General features: G+C 43.7%; 1 protein-coding gene across 1 annotated transcript in view; it reads right to left on the reverse strand.

The window, feature by feature from the left end:
- The window catches only part of LOC146196221 (protein O-mannosyl-transferase TMTC1-like), a 58,181-nt gene that overhangs the window by 33,279 nt on the left and 4,245 nt on the right, over window positions 1-20,657 (reverse strand). Inside the window, exons 3-7 of the mRNA XM_084598125.1 lie at window positions 14,254-14,463; window positions 10,779-10,857; window positions 8,579-8,682; window positions 6,938-7,176; window positions 2,747-2,882 (exon numbers count right to left, since the gene is read on the reverse strand). Coding sequence (XP_084454251.1) covers window positions 2,747-2,882; window positions 6,938-7,176; window positions 8,579-8,682; window positions 10,779-10,857; window positions 14,254-14,463 — 768 coding nt within the window. The remainder of the gene's footprint in view (window positions 1-2,746; window positions 2,883-6,937; window positions 7,177-8,578; window positions 8,683-10,778; window positions 10,858-14,253; window positions 14,464-20,657) is intronic.

Below are 20,657 nucleotides of genomic sequence, written 5' to 3' on the forward strand. Positions count from 1 at the left end.
CTTTGATACAGATGCAGTTGGTATTTGGAATTAGGGAGACAAAGTTAATACGACCCTGGCGTCAATATCACGCGTTTGCATGCCGTATTATAACATGCCAATGTGGGAAAGTTCACTCAACGAAATTACAATTTGAACATATATTTGGCTTTTAGATGCCAAACTACATCGCCGATTAAGAAATATGAAAGCTAGGTTGACCTTGATGGGTACCGATTGTGCAATTCAGTATTGCCCCTCGAAACGACAAAAACGTGATTAGTTAGCTTTAGTTCGTGTTTAGTTATTTTTTAATTGTCTAATGATTACTCTGGATAAATGACCTGACGTCCGCCTTGTTGTTAAGTCCACCTGATCAAGTCACCGCAGTTTAATTATCGCAGGTTTGAAGATGAACATCTGTAAACGCTAAAAATATTAATTTGGTATATATGATCTGGTTGTGTTTTTCGATCTATTTATTTATTGCGATATGCTCTGTGGTGGCGTAACTATTTTTAAAGATTGCCTTGTCTTCTGGCTCTCTGAAGACTAAGGCTTTGGCCATGCCATTGCTGTTACAATCCGGTTAGAGAACCTCACCATAGTTAGTGACATGTTAGGGCATGCGGCTATTACTTTTCAAAGCTCTTGACGCAGACTTTGCGAATAGTAAAATTAGAAGTGTTACCTATGCTGCTGTCGGTTCTCCATCGAAAGAAGTACGTTTGCGCCAATGTCATCTAATACTTCTACACGGTAGTGAGATACGGTTAGAGATTTTTGCTTTGTGTGTTTGCTGCACTAGGCGGCACTAGGACATTGTCAATGTCCTCACGACATTTCGCCACCGTGCTGCTGTTGGTGCGCCATTTATGGCCACTGGATTCTAGCATGCACTTATCTAAAGTGATGCCTTCGGTTGCCTTTTTTCACTCGGAAGCTGTAAGGATCCACATTTCTGATCGATTTCTCGCTCACATCTTCCGTAATGGTCTGACCAGGTGGCACTGGATGAGCTGCGATCAGCGTCCTAAACGTCACCCTTTCTAGCATGGCCGCAAAATACATTTCATCATGCGCCAGCTTCCAGAAATGTCCCTTTTTGTCCGTTCTCTTTCGCTGAGAAGCGAGACTCGCCTGCCTCACTTTTCACGTTTTTAGTTTTCATGACCCCACCCGCGACACACTGATGCCGGCTGGTCTCTGTAGCGCTTTATCCAACGGTTGCCAATGATACTGCGCAAATACTAAAGCAATGCTTTGTTAGTTGTGTTTTTATGTTCTCTGAAGACAAAACGCACGCCATCTCTTGGACATATTTGCAGGTTGCACTAGTAGTGTTAGAGTGTCGCTGTGCCTCGGTTCCAGCCTTTTTCTTTTTTACTTTCCAGAGTAAATCTCGCGTTCGCTAAACTAAACACAATCCCGCTGGGGACATGAGTTGAGCAATAAGTATTTTACTCATTTCACTCGGCTCCCAAATTGCTTTTGCAACATCCCAGCGCCTACGTTCACCCTTACTAACCTGAAAAACGTGATCAGAGGGTGCGCGTACACGAAAATCAATTACCAAGATTTCTCCTTTTCTACGTTTCCAAACTTCAGCCCTTTGTCTGCACAGAAGCGAAAACTCAGACACATCGCGAATGAAAAATGAACGGAGAGCGCATACAAGTTGTCTTCTCGACAGCTGCTCCTACCGTACTTATTTTCTGCCTACTTATCTTCTCGTAGCGTTGCAAGCTGGAGTGCTTCAATTGTTCGCTATTTTTCATCTGCGACCTTTTTTTTTTTTTTTCGGCACAAACAGTATCGAAAGCCGATCGCAAAAGATGAAGAAGAAAACGACGAATTCTTACGAACAAGACGAATACAAACAAAAAGCGAGCAGCAACAAAGATTAGTAGACAGATATTAAGCTCTAATTTATTGCCAAGTGTACGGTGTTGACGCAGGGAAGCATAGAGCATAAAAGAAACAACGAAGAAACGCGACTCTCGCGAAGAGGTTTAAAAAAAAAACACCCCTTTAAAAGAACTTCCGATCGATAACATCCGTGATTAAGGACCGAACCCGCAGTGCAGCGCGTGCCTTTTAGAGGCGTCGAAACTCTCGATAACAGTGAAAGGTCGGTAATTTAGCTGAGCGAACGACGATAACGCGAACGCCTCAACTTCAGAAGGGCGAAAGGCTAGCGCCCTTATTCTTGCGTTTAATTTTCTGCACGAATGCTCATACGTCTGTAGCCTTGAACGTGTCATAAAAGCATATTTTTCTAAAGGAAAGGAAAACCTTTAGTTCCCAGGGGAGTTTTGGCAAAAGCAGTGTGTTAGAAGTGCTGCCTCGGGCTTTTATGAGGGGCCGAACACTTTTCTCTGGCTCCTCACTCCTATTATTTTTGAACACACTTCTGTCTGCGTGTAACGAGTACTTGAAAACGCACTCGTTTCTGCCGAACTGCGTCGGCGGAGAAGGGCGGAAAGAATAGACCCGAATTTTTTCTTCTATTCAGCCGTGAGTACTTTTCTCGCAAACAGGACGTCCAGTCTTTCTAATCCGATAAATTTTTTTATTCCTTCGTTCTCGTCTTCAGGATTAGTACAGAGTGCTTTAAACGCCATTCCTTAAGCGATGCGCACTTTGGAGTTGTGATGACGCTTTGCCCGAGACTATTCAGGAATGCAGTCAGTGCTAGTTAAGAATCCGTCGAGGCTCCGATCTACGCTGCAGGTTCTGCGGACAATTTCTACTGTGCCAAACTCACCTGGGTATGTAGAGGACTCGTTCGGCAACGACGAATCCTACGGACACGAAGAGGTTAGATGCCGGTAAGAATGGTAGCGTGGCCAACAGCAGCGGCACCAGGGGCCCGCTGCCAGTCTCGTATTCTGAACCATTGCCTGTAGTGGGGATATCGGTCTGTCCATTGGAATTGGGAAAGAGAGAAAACAAAAATAAAAGAAGGGTTAGAGCGCCGAGTGTCCCTTTTAGTAAAGTGACAATAAACCATTTTAATAGGAAAGTTTACTTCACTTGCTTTAACAAAATGATACCACGCACAGGCGATTGTTGACCTGGCTTAGTGCTGAAGGATGGGGAAAAAGAGTCAGGGATAATAAGCAAAAAGTGCACGAAGTTCTTGCAGGAAGCATACGCGGTAGTGCGTGTGCGAAAAGTGGTACATATTTAAAGGTTATATATAGTTCATAATACTTAAGTGACAGCTAAATGAAAACACCTCTCTATACAAGCCACGGTTGTGGATCGCCAAGAGTTCAAGGCTGTTTTTGCGCAACAAGCAACGAACGCGAGGTGTACAATAGAAAAGTTTTTTTAGGGAGGGGGGGGGAAGGGGGGGTTTGTTAACTGAGCACTGACACTAACGAGAGAAATAAAACGTATTTTCCATAACCCTGCCCTTTATGAAGAAGGTGGTTGCCATAGCTATCTTTATTTCTCTGTAACCTCCGGCACTTTCACCAAATTCGAAATAGAAGTTTTCCTTTTTTTTAGTAAGATACCGCGTGCTTCTTTACAAGGCCCAAAATTAATAAAAAGAAAGATTAATTTTAGCCTGGGTTGTAGGGGGGGCTACAGTGGGCAAGGTAAGAGGCAAAAGGCTTCGATTTGCTCACTAATAAATTGAATACGTTAATAACCTTTTTATTTTCATTTTAGAGCTCGTTGTATTTGTAGAACTACAGCTCGACCTCCAGTTAGTATAGCCGCGAAAAAATATTTTCTTAACAAATTTGTAGCTGTCCTTACAAGGTGCACAAATGTCACCTAAATAGGTGGCTTCACGCAATAACATAGCACCAGTGGCGAATTCAGCGTAGATCGTTCGGCCAGTGTGCCCTTCGAATTCAGACCGCCATCCTAATGACGGCGCGCATTGTGTACCGACGGCGCGCCTCTCACAGAGCCCGTAGTCGAAACGAAATTGACAACGAACCACCGTGCGCCCGTCCGACTGTCAGTTGATGCCAGTAGAGTGACGAAATCTCTGGCTGGAGCTGTCAATGTCACAACCATTGTGTTACTTTGCGAAGTCGCCTATCAGGGGGACATTTGTGGGCTTTAATTGTAACGCGCGCGACAGTCTTTTTAGGAAATGTATTTTTGCAGCTATACTGTTTGGAGGCCGAACTCCAATTCTGCAAATACAACATGCTATTTAAATTGAACATCGAAAGTGTAATAAACGTTTTTAGGTAATTAGCGAACTAATCGAAGCCTTATATATTATGCCTCTTACCTGGTGTCCGCCGTGGCCGTATTATTGGCAAGAGCGAAAATTATTTTTCAGTTAACGTCTTCGAAAAAAACAAAAAAAAAAAGAACACCCTGCGTATATGAAAAACATGTCGGCGCAACTGGTTGAAAACGAACAGCTGTTTATTGGATCGGAAGCATTCCCCGCTTGTAAATGGGTGAGGATTTGCTGACACAAAGTACAGTATATATATTAGCTTGCAGCGATTATGAAAATTGATAGAGGTGGGATAAGAGTTATTCCTGCAAATAGTTTAGGGAGCCTCAAGTATAATCTTACGTCTCCTTGGTCAAGGAATATCTTTAATCCAGGAAGTCCTCATTCGGAGGTTTGTCGGAAAATGGCGTGAAAAGTGCAGTTACGCATGTTATGTACCACTTACTCAGTCTATATGTATTTGTCTCCGATAAAAAATAGACGCCTACAGAAAATATAGAAAAAAAATGTATTTTACTACAGGTACATCAGGTTCACATCATTTCGGTCAACTTAAAAACTGAACGGACGCCAAAATGTATTCCGCATGCTTGCCGTAGGCCTCACTCGTAACATAGAACCTGAATATACATACATGTTATAAAATACGGGCCTCAAGGGTTGCTCCAACATAAAAATGAGACAGGAAGAGTTTTGTGAGCAATTGCAACTGAGACGTTTATTGAAATACGGTCTTTCTTCAGGAAGGCCTGCCACCATAAACGTATTTGTGATAACGGCTAGAATTTCATCCTCTTGTTTCTTGTTTTGCTTCCATGTTCCCACGTATGTTTATGGCGTTATGCCGGCAAACTGTCAAGTCTTATGTTAGGTCAGTTCGCTGTTTCCTTTTTTGTGTGTTCTGATCTGCATATGAGTGTTTGCGTTTTCTGCACAGCCTGCACTGTATTACATAATTGAAGCTGATTACAGGCACTTAAGGCGTCCAACGTGTAGAAATGCTAACGCACCACTGTTTCTGTGGTCGCAATTTCGCTTCAGATGTTACCATATTCATTAATGTTGTTATATGTTTTCATTTATTTTTTCACATCAAGCTGGTGATTTTCGAAACTTATTGCTGCAATGCTACTAGAACGTCCAAGTTGGCACGGTATGACGGCAAGGCATAGTTCAAGTTTATATGAGGTTTTATGTAGGCTTATTTTACTCAATGCTTAAGTGCTTCGAGAACAGTCATTATGAATCACTGCATAGGCGCAGCCACCGCGCTCTACAGCAGCATTCGACAATTTTTGTTACTGTAACATCAATTCGTAACCCACTGCGGTGCGTCAGTGGGTAGGCTGTAGGACGCGGGATCGAATCCCGGTCACAGCAGCTGCTTTTCAACGGAGGCGAAAAGAAAGGCTCCCGTGTGTTGTGTGATGATAGTGCACCCTAAAGTACCCCAGGTGGTCGTAGTTTCAAGAGCCGTCCACTACGACGCACATTATAGCCAGAGTCGTTTTGGGACATTAAAAGCTAGAAACCAAAGCAAACATCAGCTCGCATCTAAAACAAACGTTAGTAATTTTTACGTACAACAATGTGTTCACTAGGTGTCTCTCCAACACGTTTGAACCAACTACCCTTCCTGGAGTATGCATTGCGTGACCAGCTGGCAGCCTTGGTTTGAACTGCTATGATGTTGAATTTATGTACTCAATCACTTGCATTTTTCATTCTTCCCAATTGCCGCCATCGCGATGATTACCCTGTAGCGTTGACGATGAAGGTAGCAACAACAACGGATCGATTTTCCCGCAATGAGGCTAGTGATGCTTTCGCGTTAAATCACATTGTCTTTCGAGTTGCCCGAAATCAGATTTACAAATTGCATGTCAATCAGGCACATCCTGCGCTTTATTGTCTTTACTGCAAATTTCTGGCCCTCATGAACTATAAAATCTATTGATACTTTTGACTAATTATGTACCTATATATCCTTCATAAAGCTTTAGGGGAAAGCTGCGCTTCATAGAATACCTTTGAAGCGTGCCTTTCCGTATCTCGTTCTACTCACTATTCCAAGCACTACTGTCCCAACCAAGGCCCGTTGTCTCTGTCAAACGTCATTGGCCACAACGTCTGTTTTGAGGTGAGCAGCGGACCACTTCAGGGCACTCTTAAAAACGAAGGGCCTTCAATCGGTAAGAAGAGGCTTCTTCTGCACCCCAGAAGTCTTCTGCTTCGCGGGCACCGTCAATGTTGCACTAGACAGTGAAAACCTAACCCTGTGGTGTAACGTTTTGACGATCGGTTAAAATATACACATGTTGATCAATGTGAGCATTATCAAGTAGTGTCTACTTGGTTGAATTTTGTAACTAGAAGGAGGCTAGCTCCAACTAGACTAAAAGAAGGCAGTGCATGCTGCTTCTTGCTGCGGAAATTTTCACAGGTTAAAATTAGCCGTCTATAAATTTTACATATACAGCAAATAAATAAAAGTGGGAAAAGATGTGAAAACTTATTTGATAAAACTTCGTTTAAGGGGAAATCAGGTAGGTGGAACAAACACAATCTTCTATATCACATTCAAAGCCTCTCCTCCCCCCCCCCCCCCCCCCTGCCTTGATCCCACGTGAGAAGTACATGAAATAAATTTTAAAAATAAAACCTGGAAGCTGCTATACTTTGCACTAGCGAAGATTTATTTTAAAAACGCTCTTCAGGCGAGTGATTGTTCTCAGGGAAGACATTGAACGAGCAAAATGTGCTGGAAGTCGGAACTCACGTTACTCGTGCCGTGCGGAGCGAAGGTCGCACGCCAGGCGATCACCGCCAAAGTTGCGAACAGTGCCAGTATAGCAAGGCTCCTGAGGTCGAGCGCTGTGTGGACGAGGGGGATGCTTCCCATTTGCCAGTCGTAGGAGAGTGTGTCAGGACAGAGCACCAGCCAAGCATTGAAGGCGCACAGGTAAGTGTACGTGAGCAACCTAGAGAGAAAGAGGGCAAGTAGATTGAGTCATACTTTGTAATTGGAATTATAGCTATTATAAATTTTAGAGGCCATCGTTAGGCTAGGCAGCAAACAAATGTAAGGAAAAGGAAGTCTTATAAGATACATGCGAAGGTAGCCCATAGCCACTTTATCAAGAAAGCGTGAGAGAATGTGTTTTTTTTTTATCAGTGAGAAAGAATAATGTGATCGTAGAGATAGTTGATTAGGAAGCAAAAGAAAAAACAACGACATGCTGCCGGTGGGCATGAAACCATTACCTCCTAACCAGGGCGTCGAATCTGGAGGCCTTGTTGTCATAGCGTAAGAGGTTTGTCGCACCGTTCCCTTTTTCACCGAAAATCGCGTTCCACATGGCAACGGCGGTATACCAGGACGTTCTACGTATGTCGTTAAGGACCAATGTGGAGTGGATGAACACTTTCAAGGATTGGTTGCACATAGCATAAATATATATGAAAGTAGAAGGTTGAACAGCTGTCGCGTCGCCATTGCTCAATGCAAGAGCACGGAACGCGAAATTCGAGGTCGTAGTATTCGTATCCCACCAGCTTCACGTGGTTATCTTTCCTCTACTTTTTAATGAACTACCTTCACGATTACATTGTTCTTTCACATAACTATTAAAAAAAACATTTCCCTATACTTTCTTGTAAACCTGTCCGCACGCCGCACAGTTACCACGCTACCTCCAACGTACCCTATTGCGAGGAACGTTAAAGTGCTCTTCCTGTGGCACTAAGTCCAATAAAGCAATCGCTTCTTGTTGTGAACATCAACCATACATAGGGTGACAACATTGGGCTGTGGGAAAGCAGGTGATATTAACAAGGATGAGAAGTGTACGCTGTGATGAGTGGCCATCTAGACCACTGAGTCCGCCTTACTTTGTGGAATAAAATATAATTTCACATAATTAATTTGTAAGATGCGAGATGCAAGGCGACCGCATTTTTTGAAGAAAAACAGGCAATTGCGAATGGTCGAACGCTACATCGCTTAAAGGCAACAGTGGAGGTCGGGATGCGATCAAATAAGATGCTTGAAAAGCAGATACAACAGGTAACGCATCATGCAAAGCGGCCACTTCCGTACAAAAAGGAAGTGAATTGCATAATTTTAAGCTAGTGCTCTTATTTTCTCCTTGTAATCTGCCATGCTTTCTTTTTTTGTGCTGTTTTCAACGATGAGCTGGATTTTACAATTTGTCTTACGAGTTACAGTGCTCGGTTACAAAATAAATATTTTCGCAATAACGCTTACTGTGTTCTGCGCGCATTCTCAGCTGTATTGTTGAGGAGATACATCGCATGACTGTAGTCGCTAAGATTCATCCGAAGGCTGTTCTTTAAAGGTGGTTATTGCTCTCATGTTCTCACCTTGTGAGGATCTTTGGCGAGAAAGAAGCAGGGTTGTCCGCTTCAGAGAACTGGGGCAAACTCCCGTGCAGCATCCAAATCCTGAAGGACAGTAGCAGGGCCAGCTGCCGGTGCACAAAAAGAAAAAAAATATGGGAGATAATTATGCTCCTTTTTTAACCAAACCACACGACAAGCGGTATTTGCCCCCTTCTGCACCTTCATCTGTGGAGCCTCGTTGGTGAACATGCATTTTGCTGCTCATTTTATCACTAATCCACCAATTTGGGCCTCTCGTTTCTAACATATACTCTTTATCATACAGTCCCAAACTACCACGTTACGTCAGAAACGTGGTGACAAAGTTATCAAGCACCACTTTAAACGAAGCTACGAGAACACGCCTTCGCAGTCTAGGGACAGTGTCTACCTCGGGACGTGAAGGTTCCGTGTTTAATTCCTATCTAACCCTAACTTCTCAAACGACCTACCCGAGCTGGCAGCACCTGCCAATCAGCCATGTCACGCCATGACGTCTTGTGATGACGACACGCAACCCGTTGGCCAATCAGTACTCAGCCATGTCACCTGCCATGTTCCACCTGCCAGATACATATTCTTTACTTTTCGCTCGCAGCACTAACGTTTTCGCCAGATTCCCTGTAGAACTGGGTCTTCAATGCTACTACCTTGACGAGGTAACTTGATAAATTCGTTTCAGGCATGGTTCATGTTATATCCAGTATTACCTACCAGTCGCCATATGTTCCAGGGAACGTGATGAATGGTTCAGGCATTCGCAGGCCACTGAGTGATTTACCAAGTACTAAAGAAATGACTTCTTTAAGCAAGCAAACAACACATGAAGCAGAACGACGAACTAGGTCTTAAGTGGCAGGTTGGACCGATACCCCTCGCAATTATGGAATAGTGTGGCTCGGTGGACAGCGGTGGTCGAGTGGTCATGTCAGCCTCCGAAGCAGTCGTATACAAAAGACGAATCATTTCAGCGCCTTATCGAGCGGCGCATCTGTGGCGCGGTCATCTGAATGGAGCGCCGACAGTTGCCGCAACGCGGTTTCACAAACGACTTCAGTGGCTGCCGCTAAGTCCGCTCTGTGCGTAGCCTGCATCGTGGAAAGCAGTCATGTGACGAAGCCAACAAAGGCGGCGTCACCAGATAATTGCTCGGGGGGCGTGAGGACAATACGTCGATTCAGCGGCACTGGCGGTTAGGACGAGGGACAGGGAAGAATTTCCGGTAATTCGGGAACCATGTGGTGTGCCCTTTAGCGCACGCAGTTGGCCATCAACTGCGCTGTAAGGGATCTGGCCGCGACGATAGTGCTCGTGTCGCGGTGCAATTCGCGACCCACTCCGAGGGCAAGGGGGAACATTGGCGGAGGACGGTATCCGGGTCGTGAATCTTCGACTCTGTGGGCTTGCACTGTATGCAATGGGAATTTATTTGCGGCGTTAGCACTGAAAAGAGGATATGACTAAGACGCGCAGAAGCGTAAACTCTTCCAATTAAATCTGAGCTAATATTCTCGGTTCCAAGCAGGTGCATGACCTGAAAGATCACCGTTGCCTCATATAAGCGAACGACAGGAGAGGCTGAAACACCGACTTCGGTGCTTAACTAAGAAACACACAGTTAAGGTTCGAATACCCGGTTAACACCGTCACACGTTAAACTGAAAACGAACATTGGCACTCGAATTTCTCGCATGCACCCTTAAGTGGAGAACATATGTACAAAACTCGTATTTTGGAGGTGCACTATTTAAGATATGCAGAAAGGGAGCGGGTACAGTGAACCTTTGCAAACAATAAACTTGTAAGGCGCTTTTTGTATTTTCGTAAAACTTCAGCAGATGATGCGCTTGTTAGGTAGTATACATTGATCTAAACATATTGCTAGAGCTTCTGCCTCTCACACCGGTAGCTTATTGCTACTATGATACATTTACATTTCATCATCATCATCAGCCGGACTATACCCACTGCAGGGCGAAGGCCTCTCCCATATTCCTCCGATTAACCTGGTCATGTGCTACAAACGTCCACTTGTTCCCTGCGAATTTTTTTACCTCATCCACTCACCTGAATTCTGACCCCCCCCCCCCCCCCTCCATCTGAGGGGCTTTGAATAATATATATGCTCCCGTTTGCACATGCTTTTCTTCACTGCGGCAGGCATATCACGAGAAATGCTTACCAAAGCTAATAACGCCAGTAGTTGAGGATCACGGGCACTTCTTCGCACAGTGTGCTGAACGCAATGGCTACAGAACAGCCTGCGAAACCAAGAGAAAAATGAACATGAGAAGGTTTGAAAGCGTGCTCTCCCTTCGTTTTTCGCACTTGTGGGTTATTTTATTGTGCACCCGGCGACATCACCATACTTCTCTGGTAATAATCAGTTTCGCACAGGCTACATGTTAAGAACAATTATGCTGTCTTAAACTGAATATGAAGCAGAAATGCGTCTAAATACTTGCGGGAACCACTAAAACGGACACTATACATTTACCGCACTGTAATCTATGCATGCATATGCATTATTTTGCACAGTTAATGCGCTTAATCAAGCATGTTAACAGTTGTGGTATGAGACTGAAAAATTAATTTGCCTTGTGGTACATTTCTATAAATTTGCGCACTGTGATAGACCGCTGCCTTTGCGTTGTTAACCTCTCTGACTTTCCATTCGTCTCTTTTTTTTTTCTGCTGAACACAGAAAATATTAACCAGTGTCACAAACAAGGAATAAAAAGGATTAATTAGAAAAACAAAATGAAGCAATCAGGAAGAGAACGAGGAAGGAAGGAAGCACGGAAGAAGGAAAATTACAAGGATCCAAGGCACGGAAGTAGTAAGGAAGGAAGGAAACGAACAAAAACAGAGACCGACGAAACAAACATAACGCTAAGCTCTTCTTGCGGATTTTTTTGCTAGATTAACATATGGGAAGCACAGAGCTTTCGTGCTTACAATTTGTTCCTGCTAATAGCACGAGTTACGGGCGGGTAAAAGATAAAAATACACGAAATGCTCAGCAACACAAAGGCGTCCTGATATGTTTTGCAGCGACGGACTCTAAACCTATTACAGGGATTGCTCTCCTTTTTTACCTACGTTTCGAGAATGACGCATGAATAACTCATGCCATAGCACGTTTATTTTCCATTTTGTTTTATTTTCTTAGAGCTATTCTCAGACCTGGCATGTGAGACAGCAATGCAAGAGAAAAAAACTACTACTTCATAAGTTATTCTGGTTTGATATGTCTTGCTTTTTATGCTAAATAGGTTATAAGGAGCGGTACTTTGAGCCTCGTTTTGAATTCTCGCGGATTTTCTCTTTTCACCTAGTGTAACTCAAAACTCCTACTCTCCACCTTGTGTTCCTGCATACAGGATTCTTAGAACCCATTTGTGTGGTTGGAAGAAACAACATTCAGAACAGGTTCCTCGTCAGAAAACGCTTCAGTAGAAGGAAATACGAGTATACAAATATGATACTGAGACACCAGGTAGTCACACGAATACTTGATGTGTCGCTGTAATCTCACTATATATTTTTTTCCAGTGTAAACTGTCAGCGCAGTTTGTGAAGCACTTAACCAAGCACCTATAAGTTTCAATGCTGAAAAGAAGGCGCGATTTATATCAAATCAACATTGCGTAAACCATATGGCGTTACTAAACTGCACCAAGTTTGTTGCCTATATAAAGATATGCAATAGACCACATAGGTTCTGTCTAGTAAGCCTGCATCAGATCGTTTTCCTTACTTCGGTTCTTGCTGTGAGGCTTATATCTACGTGCTGAAAACATTTCTTGCGGTAAAGTCGGTTTCCTTTTTTTGTACGGTGGCCGCCGAAAAAATGATTTCAAAAAATTTGACGTCTACCTATTGACAACCCAGAAGACATTGCCACTGAGTTGCACACCTATCTCAGTAGTGTGACAATACTGAGATATATAACTAGAGTAGCTTTTGGCTATTTCTGTAATGTTTCCAAGGTGGCCTTGCCAAACTTCAGAGTACCGCTGTTAGCGAAATGCGTTGTCGCTGCGTATGTGCAATTTCAGCTTCCATTCACATGGAGTTAGGCACACATCGAGAATAACACGTTCGCGTATAGGTAGATTAAGCAACAAAACGCAAACTTCTCTTCTAGAGACTTACTTTTTCCAAAGACAGGGGAGCGCAGCCTCATTTATCGTGAGTGCGAAATATGGGAGAGACAGGATTTGCAAGCATTGAAATGTGTCAAGAATAAGCACTAAGAACCTGTTACAGTAATGTAACGCCCGGCCTATATAGATCACTGCGTACTCTGCATTTAGTGCTTATGACAGCCAATGATGAGGAAACCTAAAAATGGCATCCAAACTCTGAAAGGTGAAGACATCAAGCAAGCAACGTGAAGAGAAAGAATAATTGAAGCTGTGGTAGCTTTATAGGATACGATCTTTCAACCTGCACCTCTGAGAGCTGCATTCTTTTCTGACGTCAATTATCAATACTTCTCTGTAGCGCTATTAGTGAGCTGAAAAACGTGACTGCTTGGAGTATTTGTAGCCCATAAAAAGGTGGTCATGATATGACAAGGTGATGGGCGTGATAGTATCGATTGTTTTCCTCCTTTTCAGCTATTGAGGAGAATATGCCTTGCGGCTGAAGCACGTATCCTGCATAGTCCATAAAACATCAGCCTAGAGAGGCCTGTAGGAGTATGCATATTTATATAACATTATTATAACGGCAGAGTAGCTGTCGAGTTGTGTGGAAGCTCGAACGAGGCCATCAAAACGTATTCGTGGCTGGAATTTTGAGCGCTTGAAATGGAGCTACAGACACATTTGTGAACACATTTACTGTTAGGAAGTGCAAAAGAAAAACGTCTCTTTTTCTAGTGCGGTCTGGGATTCATGAATTCACAGCGTGCTTCATACCAATGCGTAATGTACAAATATATGTTTAAACACTTCGTGAATTATGCAGAGCTCAGTTCATGTAAGAAGTGAATCTTGACTTGGGACCCCTATGTCGGATTAGACACAAGATGCGCTCCCGTACAGTCATGAGCACAAGTAGTATACAGCACGAAGCCGGTGGTGAATCTGGGGAAAACTGTATCAAAACACAATATAGGGGCCGCGACAAGGTCAAGGACTACAATAGATGCATGTCGATAAAATTGAACTGCGCCACGATTGTCCTAATTTCATATAGATCTTGCTAGATGGCAGGCATTTTGAAGAAGAATTTCTGACCTCCGCCATGACTGAGTGTTGTACACCAGTTTTTCTCACGACTGTACGTGTCCACTCTGATGTTCACACTGCGGAATTGGAAAACCTTGCTACGTCCTGAAATTAAAGCTATGTTTCATCAGCGTTTTACGCGGCATTTCGACTCATAGAATTGATGGTCAGGCATAGTTATATATCGGCGAGTGACTATATTAGCACGTTGAACATGTGCTGAAACCTCTTAATACGAAAACTGGGATAAATACCCTTGAACACATGTTCCCCTACGGCGACTACCGAAGGAAACGCAAAACAGATGTACGGACTATGCTATTTAGTATCACCGAAGCATTCTAAACCTTCCTTGAGTTAGCATGCTAAGCATGCTCACTCAAGGAACAAAAAAAACGAAATGAAATAATTCTTCACCATTGTTGGTGGCTCGACTGGCTGCTGTGGAGCTGTCTCCGAAGCCGGGTGGAATTCAGGATCGTGGTGCGCACTCGCAGAGCCAGACAGAGTGGTAGCACGGTGATGCCCTGCTCCTTGGCGAGCAGGGAGCAGGCAGCCAGCAGGCCGCAGGCGCCGAGCCACATGGAGGAAGCGCTGCATCCCAGGACACCTCCCGAGTCCACGCATCTTCCCGGGCAGAGACGTCGTCGATGTTAGAATTGCCGCTGTTGCCACTCTCCTTCCGAAATGTATTACCTCTCGGAAGAACTATCATTTGCCCGTTCATTAAGAGTGTGATTCTCCAGCTAACTGCGCTCAGTTCCACTCTATATACGTGGCCATATATATAGAAGCTACTTGGTACGGTGCGCCAGTATGAATTTATTGGGAGCAAAATGAGGAAAACAGTCGTCCACCTGATAAAAACCACGCACCAATCTGGCTTTCTTTTGTCAGTCTTGAATCTAGAAGGTAGGCTGTTAATGCCTGTCTTCCACGTAGTCTTCCTGAGAATCATGTCATTGTTCTTAAATACTCTTAGGAAAATCATAGTGAAGCAAGCTTGAAAGACGGGGATGAATGGGATAAGCAAGGCACGAAGCTATGAATCTTATTCAACTGGCCGAGAGTTCCATTTTACTTTTGTAGGAAATGCCTGATATAAAACGGGTTTCATTTGCGAGCGTTTAAAATGGTTCTGAACTTGTGTTGATCTATGTAGTTGATTGCGTAGTCAGTGGCACCGTAGTATTCCGTGAGCGAAAGCAATTACGCTACCCTGACTCGTTAGCTGAAACTGACGCAAAAAGGCTTGGGTCACGCAAGCTACGGGAGCGCAGCAGCAGGTGCATTGGAGACTTCAGTTTTGTCAACATGGCTCAGAACAGCGTGAAAGCGAGCTCCCTTAAGTAAATGTGGTAGCGTGCGTCTATGGCGATCAATATAGAGCATCATAAAGGGCGTGGCATGCGTATTTTTTTCGTTTTTTTTGTACTCTCTAGCTGACATAGCAAAATTCAGTACGCATGGCTTCGTAAACTTTTCCCGGAAGAAACTGCACTGCAACGCACGTGAGAACGGTGTGAAAACATACCGGGGAAAATATATTGGGAGCCTTCAAATGTTCGACTTCAAACCGGAGTCACTCCTAAGTAGACATTTTTCTGTTGGTTTTAAAGTAAGGGTAGCATGCCAGCATGCCGGGAGGCGTGAGCCCTGTCATCAAAAGTTCTGAGCGTGCTCAAATCTTATCGACAACCGTAAACAAAGGTGACACTGTGATCGATATTGACGCGGGATGTAGACAAGAACACTCTATGCCTAGAGCGCGCTGAATGACGCTGCTTTCGAAAAAGCACGCACGTGGGAATATTTAGATGCGTTTCCTTCATTCCTGCCAGAAATATTCTTCTTTGCGCCTGCAAAGTAGATTTGCATTTTTGGAAACTGCTGTCCAGACTGAATTACCAGGCGGATTATTGTATCCCTTTTTTTGTTTGCTCCTGTAGTTGGCAGAAACAACACGGCTGCTGTGGGCGATTTGATTAAATCAATTTAAGTCTAGAAAACACAGGGTATAGAGAACTACTAATCGTCTACTTTCGAATGGAGGGCTAGCGCATGCAAGGATTACTCCATCATGGTAACGCGAAACAGCATATGCCGATCCTTGGGATCTCCTTTCTCCAACTACCTTCACTTCAGAAACTTGAAGTATTCCTGAAAATTTAAGTCATATATTCACTTTGAATGAGGAAAATTATGATGTCTCTGTCTTCTGCAACTTCGACTAATGATTTCTTGAGCAAGCATGGTTTTAGGCAGCAGTCGAGGTCTCGACGCAGATCATGCATAGGTGTTCAAGAATGCAGTCATTTCGCTTTCATGGCTTGAGGGCAGTTACAAAGGAGTATACGTTTGCCGCGCGCTTCTAGTAAAAATTGCGCTCGCACTGTCGTGCTAGAAATTTACAATCATGCATCAGATCGTCATTGCTGAGCGCAATGTATACTTACTAAAAAGATTTGCAGCGCTAAAAGACGACACAGAGAAAAATATGCACAGGACGGCGCTACCTAGCGCTACGGTAGCGCCGTCCTGTGCGTCTTTTTTTTCTGTGTCGTCTTTTAGCGCTGCAATCTTTTTAGTAACTATGAACCAAAAAGCCCAGCTTGGAGTCTTGCAATGTATACTGCTTTTTTTTTTTTTTCATTATTCACAGCCGAGCCACTTTAGGAGTTTAGAATGGACTGTGCTGTCGTATTCTGAGAGTTAGGTTCTGAACGGAATTTAATAAAAAAAAAAAAATTTTGATCTGAGAAATAACACTGCGTGACTGCGTTAAGAACCCATGCGATGGTTAATTGTTTTACGGAATCGATGTTGAAATACTTTAATGTTGAAGCTCGCAAAAGTGAAAATAGAGAAGCAATTTACGCCTCGTGCTAATCCCAAGTCCGGTATGTGCAGCTTCCGTTGACAGCATTGCCGTTATCAGCTCGGTGTGAACGGTGCGCGGGGGGGGGGGGGGGGGGGGGGGGGGATTTCATATGACAGGGGTTCCCATCCATTAGTCTCAAGATTATTGTGCAGGGAATATCTCCTCTAAATGTCTTACACCGAGAGCACGACAAAACGTGAAGGTGCTGCAGCAGCTAGTCATTTCCCTGCTCATCGCGAGACCAAAGAACAACCATGATGATTAAAATCCGCAAACAAACTAATCATGATTAAATGCAGAGGTGCAATTCTAGGCGTAAAAGCATCAGCCTTCGGAGAGTTTTTCTCCCTATATTCAACCGAAAGAAAGTTGCGAAACCTGACGAAATTCCCTTTTGTTCTTGTGCCAGTCGGTGCAGCCGATCACACCCCACTTTTTCGAACATCGCGAAATACGTCCTAAACCAGGCAATTGCGGCACACAAATTACAGAGGGTCACGGCTTTTGCCTGCACAAGGAAAGTCACTGCTGTTGGCTCCACCTCCACAACCCCATACCGTCACTGGCTTATGTTTGACCATGATCTTTTGTGAAGTAGCCATCTTGATTGCATGGACCAGTGTTCATTGAAATTCGAATAATGGCATGCACGGTACAACATACCTTAAGAACTGAAAGCTCCTTCTAGGAGCCGCTTAAACGCTTCTAGCGTAATTTCAAAATGCATATATATTGCGATTTTCCTTTCTTTTGATTCACCGCTTTTTTTTTTTTTAACGCACACATTGCTACTTGTAATCTGCATTGCAGTTGCAAGGCGTGGTGGCGTTGTTAGTCTGCGTAAAACATAAAACGGTATTATATCGTACATACTACGCTGACTTGAAAAGTTTTCATTCCACAATTACAATAAAGACCCACTGATTTCTACCGTACCTGTCTTGCATTAAAGAGTATGGCGGACTATCTAGAAATTGCACAACCCACAATTTGCCTGAAGACTGCAATATATCCGAAAACTCATCAGTAAAGTCAGTTTGAAGTCCCTGCTGTCCACTGTAAATTGTAGTATTCGATGAGAGGCGTTTACAAGCATATATGTTTCATTATTGAGCTCACTTACCAGTGGCTCTGAGCTTAGCCTACTAAATGTGTTCCTATCCTCTTCCGCCTTTACGAAAAACAAGTGCGCGTGCATAAACAAATAGCCGTTGAATGTGTGGGGCCCTGAGGGACTTAGGAGCAAATAGCTTTCTTAAGCTAATGAGGGCCGCCTTTGAACTACCCAACTCATTACTTTCTCCTCGCACAAGCCAAACATGCCTAGGAGCTGTTTGCGAAAGGCAAGCGCTAATTCCGGAAGTGCTTTCCGCTAGTTACGATCAGTTTCCTCTTCGCCATGCCTGATTAACTATACTTTGGTAAACAGGCGAGCTCTGAGAATTTTAATAGAGCAAGAAGGGCTAACTCTTCGACTAGGAGACGCGCATGAATATTTTCCTCACCTTCGTGTTATGGCAGCGAGTGTCGCTGAGTAATGCTCTTTTAGTCCTCGTGCCTGCCGCCAGCTTCACTGCCAACTAATGGGGCGAAGCGATTACAATACGGTGCAAACGGTTTCTTAACACTGATCGCTCTTTGCGCTTTTGTGTAAGGCGTATGGGTAGTTGAAACGAAATGTTCGGTATGAAATGTGGATTTAATGGTTGGTTGGAACGTCTAGCGCTGGCAGTAATTCGGGCTTTGTTCTTTCTTCTGTTCTTTGTCTTCTTTACAGGTAGTATTTTTTTTTTACAACGTATGGACATCTGGACCACACCTTGTATGAAGGGGACAAACAAGGCGTGAAAGGGGACAAGGAAAAAGAAAACAAAGCTGAAGAGTGCGCCGTCGCGTTCCGCCACGTCATGTGATCTCATGACTTCTCACAATCTCTCGACCAATTACAGAATTTCATAATGTATGCCGTAGCCGGACGCTATCGTATTGACATAAACCGTATTTACGGGAGCTCTGGCTCCAGATAAAAAATAGTGCGGCATAATGCGGGCGTAGCGATTTTTTCTTTCTTTGGTAACGATTGCTGCTGCTAGCGTTTGACTGATTCCGACTTTGTTGCTTTTTATCATGAGTATGGAAATGTACGCTTCAAGTTAAAGCTGCATTTCCTAGACACGAGGCACAAAGTGTGCCGATGTGCTATACAATGTCCGTGCACGTCAAACGGTCCCCAGGTGGTCGAACTTATTCGAAGCCTCTCCTCTACGGCATTCCTTCTTTCTAGTTTGTTTTATCGCTCCAACTTCCTTCCCTCCATCACAGCGCGGTTGAGATGATCACAGATAAGTGAGGCAGATACTCAATTTATTTTGTCAAAAAACAATTCATTCAACATGACAATCCGCTTTCTACGCAGCTCCCAGCTGAAATCTTCAAATCGATGACGCTCCGCTGCACTGTTATCGACAAGCTGGAGTGATTGCTTGAGGTGTTTCCTACGCTTGATCACGAGGTCTCGGTGAACCGAGTGAAGCTCAGTGATCAGCTACCCGATTGGACAGCGCCGACGGCGCTATTGACAGACCGGATTTGCTTAATCTCGTCATTACCACTGTCCGCGGCGAATTCAGTGACTGTTGCCAACGTGCGCCGATTACCAGTTGGCAACTTTCAATCCGTGTCGAGAATTGCCTTGTGGATGCAACCTTTTATTGCACCTTAAACGCATATCTAGTTTAATGACCCAACATCTGCCCATCTTAAAGTTGCCAGTTCAAGGGCCAACTTCCACACATACACTTCTGACCTAAGTCAAATATATCGCCTCTTGGCTACTAACGCCGTTCTTCTTAAGTGCACAAAATGTGCCCTCGCACTGTCTTAATATATTTATTGTAGTTTAAAAGCGGCACAGAGCGGCACTGGGAGATTGCTCTGACACGGAGCGCTCGTCCACACAAAGCACAGACCGAACCCACGATCAGAAGTCGAGGCTTGAATAACGTGTCAGAAGCGTTGGAAAAGTGCAACAGAAAAATTTGGATATGCTTTGAATCGTACGCACGATTTTACTGTTTTTACATCGAAATATTTTGTTAGAAGTAGTCAAATAGTATACTACTCTTAACCTTACCATTCAGCGAAAGAGAGAACATTGGTTTAGTGCGCTTCATTTCGTTTCTTCCCCTGACTAGTCGGTTAGTGCAAAGTTGAGCGTTTTGGTCGATTTAAGCGGCATGTCTCCGCTCTAAGAAAGACCGGGTAGAGCTTACGAACGCTGCCTTGCGTGCGCTTTCGTTGCGCGCTATATTGGGCAGATGGGCAGCGCACGCGCGAGCTTTTGCGTAGCGTGCGAGCTCTGCCCGAAACCTTCAGGGCACGCAATGCCAACACGCAAGTGTACCTTGCGCCTTCGCACGCACAGGTTATTCCATGGGCGCCATTGCACCGCTGTCTTATCGTGGAGAGCTTGCCGTGAGCCCCATTAAGGAAGTGGAAACGCAAGCTTTGCACTAGTGCTGAAGCAGGCAAATGTTTAGCTATATAAAAAAAGAACCAAACGAAATGTTCAACTATAGAAGGAAGCAAAAACAAAATCTTCGTAAGTAAAAGTGCTCAGAATTAGAAATGTCGTGCAAAAGATTCAGGCCTTCTTATCAACGCGGTAGAATAAGCAGGCCGCCGCACTTTCGCCTTCCGAATGATATATATATATATATATATATATATCATATATATATATATATATATATATATATATATATATATATATATATATATATATATATATATATATATATATATATATATATATATATATATATATATATAATATGTATGACGACCAGTCGAAAGGCTGGCATGGACATTCACCACATAGTAAAACTGAATAGAAGCTGGTTTATTCCGTAAAGATAGAGTTTGTTGGGTAGTAATATTG

The sequence above is a fragment of the Amblyomma maculatum genome, chromosome 3 (genome assembly GCF_055883805.1).
Source record: "Amblyomma maculatum isolate TAMU_Amacu chromosome 3, ASM5588380v1, whole genome shotgun sequence".
NCBI lineage: Eukaryota > Metazoa > Arthropoda > Arachnida > Ixodida > Ixodidae > Amblyomma > Amblyomma maculatum.